We start from the raw sequence: 8868 nt of genomic DNA on the forward strand, positions 1-8868 counted from the left end.
GGGGGCAAGGCATTGCCTTTAAAATACGTTTTCTTTTTCCATGCAGCTTAATTTAAAACTTAGATAACTTAAACTAAAGCACAAAGAAAAAGCCTTGATGGAGAACATATCGTTAATGTGACGCCTTTGACAGTCTACCAAACAGAAACAACAGCCAGCCAGCGTTAGACAGAAGTGCACTACATCTGGGAAGTGTACTTACGTGAGAAAAAATACTAGGGTTGTCTGGACAGAACTGCATATTTGTCACGGACGTAACACTATGTCCAAAGTCATTTTTCTGTTGTTGTTTTTTTGTTGGATTTGTTTGTTGTTGGGGGTTGTTTTTTTTTTTTTTGGGGGGGGGGGGATTAACGAATTAGTGCTTTCATATATCAATCCTATGACTCAAGCAAAAGATAAAATGTCTCAATTACTCGTAATTGCAAATAACTAGGAACCCTGAAAAAATGTCTTACGCAATTGCACTATGATCGTTACGAATAGTTTTGGAACAGAATAAACTAGTATATACAGGTCAAACCGGATAATTATCGCTCGCCTGTGTTCTCACACGGAATTTTCAGGTGAAACTGTGCATTCTAAACTCTTATTCAGCATCTGTAATTTAGCGTTTTTTGTCTGTTGGAAAAGTGCACTTTTTTATTCGCCAGTTGTCAGGATTTGCGGCTTCGGGGAAAAAAACCCCAACCCCAGGCCAATTAACATAATGATTAGATTACTTAATATTGCTAACTGCGTTTGTTTCATAAGTTAATCAAGTTAGTAGAATCCTCTGTTCTTTCACTCTTTTCTTGCTCTTTTAGTTGCGAGTCTATTTTATTGATTTTACTGCATCGAAGTACACTTTTCTTTCGTATTACTTTGTACTTTTCTGCAACGTATTTGTGAGTCTGAGTTTGCATGTTAGAAATGTATTGTCTAACAGACAATTTGAAAATATTATATCATGCTGAACATATTGTTAGATTCTTTTGACGAATGTCTATGAAGAAAGGGAGACATACAAAACAGACAGAAGGTTTGGCCATAAAGGATTACATAAGGATTGTTTGCATCTCACCGCTGGTTTTTCGGAGTGGAATATCTTCATCTCTGCATCTCACTCTTTTTAAAAAACTTTCCCAGGAATTACTGTGAGTAATAACTGGGTACGTCATTTTCATTGAGAGTGTCATTTTTGAAAGTGTAACCTTTAAAGCGTTTCCACTTAAAGGACGATTACGTCTCCAGAAATTAATTTCTTGAGGAGGTGTACATTTTAGAACTTGGAGTCTATAGAGAAACTGAGAGCGACAAGGAAAAGGGAGAGGGGGAACAGTATTGGAAAGGGCGAATCAAGGTCATCAGGATAAAAAAAAGAAGTGCGGGGGGGGGGGCAGTTGCCAACTGCATTAGCTTAAGCTCATCGTGTGAGCGCATACTCTTGATGACGTCAATTCGCTGTGTCCATAGCGAGGTTGCTAAAGTAGGCAGTGAGCCCGGGGTTGTTGATTAGCCCAGGCGATCCTGTGATGTCCTGTACTCTGCCATTATGCCTTGGTCGATGCCTGGGCTATGATCCATTCACTAAAAGTAGAGTGTGCGTTCAGAGTTACTGTTAGAGACAGGTGAGTTTGAGTCATAGAATGTGGTTCTGATACTTTTCTCATAGTGCGAAATTTGACGTCAGGTGACGCCATGGAATGTTAAATGAAAACGTTCTACACCTGCATAACTGTACCGTCTGCTCGTGCCCTCTTTGTATTTTTTGTAATTGATTGTCATACGACATCATTATACTATTATTATTTATTTATGGCAGGCTGAGTTCCTAATAGATACCTCTGTCTCTAGGATAATAGCAGTGATAGCAAAGCTTTTTTTCTGAAGGACAAGTAATTTAATGTTTGAGTGAAGAGCTAGAAGCACATCGACTTTGCAACGGTCATTTTAGGTATGAAAAAAAAGACATGGATTCTATAATAATCTAATCATTATCATGATATGTGTAAATGACAGATAAAGAGAAAACAAAGGAAGTTGGACCTACTTGGGGCGTCCTTCAACCAACCACACGAGTTGTTTCGTTAAGCTATAGTTTACTTTGGACAAGGCCGAAAAGGACCACATCCCGCCAGCTGAGGATGAAAACGTGTTAGTGACGTTTTGAGACCAGTCATAAGCATAGTTTTCTGTACCCAAGTGTCACCCAGTCAGATACAGGGTACCGGTGTCCGCGGTGTAGCGGTCAAACGCATGAGACGTGAGTTTGATTTCCATTTTTACAAATCTCCTTCAGTCTGCTGAGACATCGTTTCCCTCTCGGCGCGGGTTGGCCCACACTGGCAGGACCGAAGCAACCCACCTCTATAATTATCTAAACTGTGTTGATAGGGGCGTGAAACATCTACGATATATTTATTTCATTTTTATAAAACACACAGTGGTTTGTATTACCAGAGAACCGCCTTGCACCCAGCTAAGAGAACATGTCCCACGAAAGACGAGAAAAAATAATACACCGCTCAGATTCGAATTCCGAAAGTACGTAACTTGGTCAGTTCATTATATATTATGCAGCAAAGATCAGCAGGAGAAAACTGACCAGAAAATGCAGACGTTAAAGACAACGTATGGAAGCAGAAAGAAACGAGCATAAATTTAACTGGAAACAAAGATGCCATAAGAGTAAAACTTCACTCGTAAACAGGAAATGGTAAATACCTTTGTAACACTGCTATGGCATCGTATGGTCATAGCATCAAGCTGGCGGCTAGCTGAAGTATCATTTCAGCTCATGATTTTGGCGAGATAATAATTATTTATCACGCTGAAATTACATTATTTTATTTTGCAAGTTGTTGTTTTATTTTGTAAGTAGCAAGCAGCTGATATTTTTTGGCGTGCTTAATAATATTGTGTACGTTTTTTGCATTGTGCTTGCTACTTTTGTTGAACATCTTATAGAACAAATCTTAATGCATTTCTGAAGATGAAATCGTTGATGATTTGTCTGCTTGTATTACTGTCTTTTAAATGCTCTATCTGCACTGTAATAAAAATGTTTGAAAGAATATAGCTGCGAGTGAGTGCTCTTAAATGATAATCCCACTTTTCACACTCACAGATGCTTTTAAAATATTCCAGGTACAGGAGTCGTTGTTTACTAGTACTGTCTGGCCAAATATAAAATGTTTCCCCTTTAATGTATAACAGTTAGACGGCAAAGGGGTAGGTAGATGAAGAATAGCTTACTTATAGAATTTGAACAGATGGATGAGGGGAAAGGACCAGGATAATATACATGTTGAGAACATTCAAGCAAAGAAATGAGTGGCGAATCGTGTTGTTTGTTTCAGACCTGGCTCGTGAAAAAGAACATACGATCATAGATTGCATTTACTTCTTCCTATTGTTTTTATAGCCCCCTCCCGTTTTTTCAACCTCACCCTCTATCCCTAAGTCCCCATTTTACACACTCCAGTCGAAGAGCTACCCAGCCTATCTGTCTACGGTTGTCAAAATACAATCAAAGTACAAGTTACTCTCCATTTGACGTATCGATATCGTGAAAATCCTAAATGCCTCTCTCTTTATTGCTCAATTCAAAGTCTTAATTCTATTTACTTTCCCATTTATTGAACATCTTAGCAAAGTCGGTGGCAAACTTGAGCGACGCGCGTCATCATGATGTTCTTCTGAGGTACATCTTTGCGCATCCTATGATCACGGCCCGCTGTTTTTTAATCATATAAGACCTAATTACAACTGTTACAATAATAACAACAATAACAACCACATGATAACAACAGCAACAATACCAACGATAACAGCAGCAGCAACAACAATAACAATAATAACAACAACAACAACAAAAACAACAATAACAACAACAACAATAACACCACCCCCAACAACAACAACAATAACAACAACAATAACACCACCACCACCACCAACAACAACAACAACAACAACAACAACAGAAACCAATCCACGATTTCATGATATACAAAGGTATATTTTGATATTTCTTTTCATCTTTGCCCAGGTTTTTATATTACAGTAACACCCATCACGAAATTAAACCTTCACCATCTACCATGCGAATTCCGACGCCGTTTTGTCGTCTGGTCTCCATGTTGTGCATGACCTTCACCCTGACCGGACTCTCTCAGACCCTTGACGTCACCGGAAACTCAGTTGATGGCCCCAACTATGGCCTGCTCATGGACGCTGGAAGTACCAGCACCAAGCTTAAAGTGTACAGGTGTGTGTATGTGTGTGCACGTGTTCGTGTGTGTGTGTTTGTGTGTGTGTGTGTGTGTGTGTGTGTATGTATGTGTGCGTGTGTGTGTGTGTGTGTGTGTGTGTGTGTGTGTGTGTGTGTGTGTGTGTGTGTGTGTGTGTTTGTGTGTTTATGTTATGTGTAAGTGTAAGTGAGTAAGAGAGCGAGCGACGAGCGAGAGGGAGAGAGAGAGAGAGAGAGAGAGAGAGAGAGAGAGAGAGAGAGAGAGAGAGAGAGAGAGAGAGAGAGAGAGAGAGAGAGAGAGAAAGGGGGGGGGGTGTTTGTGACATTGGAGGGTGAAGGGGATGGGGATGTGGGTCACATGTACAATAAGCGCTGTTAAGACTAACGAATGGAAAGGAAACGACAGGCATATTCTATGTGATAACGAATCACATTCCCTGTTCGCAGATGGTCCAAGGCTGAATCCCACAAGCACACGCCTACCGTACATCTCGTGGTAAGTAAGAGGTTCAAACCGGGACTCAGCGAGTTCAAGGGCACGGAAGAGGAGCTGAAGACCTACTTGACCAATATACTGGACCAGGCCAAAGCATCGGTGCCCGAGGACAAACAAAAGGACTCGCCTATTTACCTCTACGCCACTGCGGGTATGATTTTCAGACTTTATTTTGCTTTTCGAACGAATCGATGAATGTTCCTTGGATCACCATTAGCTCAGTTGGTACATGGTTTGAATCACCGACGGGGTGCTCTGAACTTGGGTTGTTTTAGGGAGTTTTACCGTTATCCACCCATTTGGCTTGATCCTATCGGAGATGGACTTAAAATTCGGAGGTCCCGGCTCTTAAATAAGCTTAGAGTGGTGAAAGGGGTGTAAAACCTAGACAATAGCCAATGACCAATAAATGGCCCTCCTGTTATCTTGTGTCTCGTGTGAGCTACGAGGTCTGTCTCAGATTAAAGTTTCCCTCCTCCATAAAATCAAAAGTAAGCAACCAACAGCCACTAAATTTTGTGAAGTCATGACATCATATCTAAGAAACATCAACTCCAAATTGCAAGTGCATTGGTGAACGAGTCATAGAGCAGTGACGTGTCAAGTGTGGTGTTCTTGTGCACGTTGTCCAAGGCAAATTTGAGGAAAATGTCTGAGCAAAACATTGGTGCAACCGTCTCATGCTATGATGCCCGAGTTGTGATCAAATTTTCAACTCTTCAGCAGTTGAAACCCATGGTGATCTATACAAAGTTGTAGGGAATAATGTCCCATCAAATCAGAGAGTAAGGAAATGGATCAGAGAGGTTGAAAGTGGGAGGTCTGACATGAAAGATGAAGTGCACACAGAAAACACAGGAAGAGAAAGGTGATGCACATTGGGTTTTTTTTCGACATGAGTGGCATCATAGTGAGCTGGCTAGTCCCACCTGGCGTAACTGTCAATGGTGACTATTACAGATTCGTCCTCAAAGACAAACTGCGACCTGCGATCAGGACAAAAGACCCGCTTTGCTTGAAGAAGGCGTCATCCTGCATCATGACAACTCGCCTGTTCACAAGTCCAGAGTTGTGAACGAGCTTCTTGAGGGCTACTCGTGGGAACTCTTGGAACACCCGCCCTATTCGTCCGATATCGCCCCGTGCAACTTCCACCTCTTCCCCAAGGTGAAATAAATGCTGCGAGGTCGGCGATTTGAGGACGAGGACCAGATTCAAGAGGCTGTGAGAAAAGCACTCGGGACCTTGGACAAACGATCACTGACCACTGTCTTTGACCGCTGCGTACATCAAATGGAGAAATGTCAGGAACTTGATAGTTCCTACGTTGAATACGTTTTGAATAAGCTTTCTTTTGATACCAAATACAAGGTGATTTATAATCATATGTGAGGACACCATGACTGGGAAACTTTATTCTGAGACAGGCCTCGTATTTTGATTGACATAATCCAAGAGGAAGAAAAGCGATGAAATGCTAGCACTCTTTGTCATATTGTTTTGATATTGATTTATCGCGATATTTGACGTCAAAGTTCATGAATGCATTTTGATGAAGTCACAAATCAAGAAAAAGACCCCGCCTAATACTGAATCCTTAGTCGACACCCTTCTGATCCTTTCATACCCAGCAAACTATGAATTTGCAACAATTACCCAAACACGTGTTGTTTTTTTCGCATGCGAGATTGGTGGCCGAGTGGTTGAACCTCTCGTTAGATAGTGGGTTTAAATCCTGTCACGAGCCCAAAGAAGTGTCTTTGGCAACGGCACTTTACATGAATTTTCCTCACTTCCCCCAAGTGGTACCCGGCCATAGACAGCATAGGATCTTGTCTGTTTGTTAATGTTTCAGCACTTAATCAGCTGTCTGCGCTGTATGCTTCCTAGTGTCCTAGTGTTTTTTAGGGTAATAATATAGTGTAAACCGCATAGAGCTTGCTGTCGAGCGGGGATACTTAATTAATTTATTCATTTATTATTTATCAGTATCTTTCTTCTTCTTCTTCTTCTTCTTCTTCTTCTTCTTCTTCTTCTTCTTCTTCTTCTCCTCCTCAATATTAGCGTTGTTATCATTATTATTATCATTATTATTATTATTATCATCATCATTATTACTATTATCACCACCTTCCTCCTCCTCCTCCTCATTATTATTACTATTACTATTACTATTATTAGTATCATTATTATTATTTATTATTATTATTATTGTTGCTGTTGTTGCTGCTGTTGTTATTATTATTACTATTGTTGTTGTTATTATTATCATCATTATCATTATTGTTATTATTATTTATGATATTATTATTACTATTTTTATATTTATATTATTATTTTTATTAAAAGTAATAATAATTATTATTGTTATCAATATGATTATTATGATTATTATCACTATCAGTATCATCATCATTATTCCATTTAATTATCATCGTTATCATTATAACCAATGTGTGTTTCTCGGTATTCTGTCCAGGTATGAGGTACTTCAGCGCCGAGAGTGCCACACACCTGATGTCCATGGTCCGCTCCCTCCTGCTGAACACGTCCATCAGCCCCTTCCAGTTCTCCCTCAATAACGCTCAGATCATCTCCGGGGAGGAGGAGGGGGTCTACGCCTGGATCGCCGTCAACTATCTCAACGGTTTCTTTGAGCACAAGAAGTGAGCTTAGTGTTAATTCTCCTCCCTGCTAGAGGGTGAGCCTTGGGTTAACTCTTTCCGTAATAGAGGGTGGGCGAGGGTGAACCCTGGTTAACTTTTTTTCTTGGCTGGAGTTGAGGCTTGTCTTTACTCCTACCTTGATCCAGGGTGAGATGATGTTACTCCTTTTCTTGGTTGAAGATGAACCTTGTGTTAACCTTTTCCTGATGGAGGGTAAGTCTTGTTGAACAGTGAGCTATTAACTTGATATATGATACTTGAGTTCGAAGTTCGAATCCGAGTGGGACATTTTTTATCCTTCCCGATACATCCCCGAAATAGTAACACACACATAACACGACAAATCCCAACGAGAAAAATAACCCAAGAATAGATTTAACGAAAACAAATCTGAGCAGTAATACACGAATATAATATACACGCATTTATGTGCATTCTCTATGTATTCACCTTTTGTTCTGTGATTATTTCCTCGGTTCATCTTGGTCTTGTCCCTCTTCCTCTCTGTCTCTCGCACCCCCCCCCCCCCCCCCCCCCCCCCCCCACCCCACGTCCCTCCGTCCCTCTAGTCTCCCCACCAAGTCTGCAGGAGTCCTAGAGATGGGCGGGGGCTCCACGCAGATCGCCTTTGTACCTACTGGACCTCTCTACTCGGAAGAGTTTCAAGTGAGAGTTTCTTTTTCTGTCGATTAGGCAGTAAATGTGATTAAACGTTGTTGAGAAACGGTGAGCGAGAGAGAGATGGAGGGGGGAGGAGAGAGAGAGAGAGAGAGAGAGAGAGAGAGAGAGAGAGAGAGAGAGAGAGAGAGAGAGAGAGAGAGAGAGAGAGAGAGAGAGAGCTGACCTGGCGAGCGGAAGGACAACTTCCAAGAGACAAGAGGGATTGACCTTTGAGCTGTGATCATGCTAGTGTTGTTACGTGCCTGAGAACATTTCCACCAGGGGAACCTAGAGAGATGAGTGGCGGGAGAACTATTGTCTAGTCTCGGGTGAGATCACATCGCATATATGACAGAGCATTCAAAATGGAACCGGGAAAGATTTAAAAAAACCCCACGAAAATTAACAAAGAAACTAACAACAAACAAACACCCCAAAAACACCCCCCAAAAAACAACAAAGAACAACAACAAACAACAAACAAACAACAAAACAAAACAACGACAATAAAACCCCGCAGTATATATTCTGACAAATAACCGTTGTCAAGGTCGAAGTACTGAAGTCACTTTATATAAATTAATATATATTATATGAGTGGCGTCGAGCAACCCTTGCTTTTGTCTTCTATGTGTCGTTCTTTCTGGACTGTCAGCACTTAATTATTCTCTGTTGTCAATTTGTATTGTCGTTGTTTGTTGTGTGGGAGTCTTATTTTTGTGTGTGTGTGTGTGTGTGTGTGTGTGTGTGTGTGTGTGTGTGTGTGTGTGTGTGTATGTGTGTGTGTGTGTGTGTGTGTGCGTGTGCGCACG

At 41.0% G+C, this 8868-nt stretch overlaps 1 protein-coding gene across 1 annotated transcript in view; it reads left to right on the top strand.

Annotated features, from left to right (window-relative positions):
• Positions 1-1447: 1447 nt before the first annotated feature.
• The window catches only part of LOC101854256 (nucleoside-diphosphatase mig-23), a gene marked incomplete at its 3' end in the record, with an annotated part of 12438 nt that continues 5017 nt past the window's right edge, over positions 1448-8868 (top strand). Inside the window, 5 exon segments of the mRNA XM_035969947.1 lie at positions 1448-1610; positions 4034-4252; positions 4682-4881; positions 7210-7396; positions 7966-8062. Coding sequence (XP_035825840.1) covers positions 1558-1610; positions 4034-4252; positions 4682-4881; positions 7210-7396; positions 7966-8062 — 756 coding nt within the window.

The sequence above is a fragment of the Aplysia californica genome, unplaced genomic scaffold (genome assembly GCF_000002075.1).
Source record: "Aplysia californica isolate F4 #8 unplaced genomic scaffold, AplCal3.0 scaffold00199, whole genome shotgun sequence".
Classification (NCBI taxonomy): Eukaryota; Metazoa; Mollusca; class Gastropoda; order Aplysiida; family Aplysiidae; genus Aplysia; species Aplysia californica.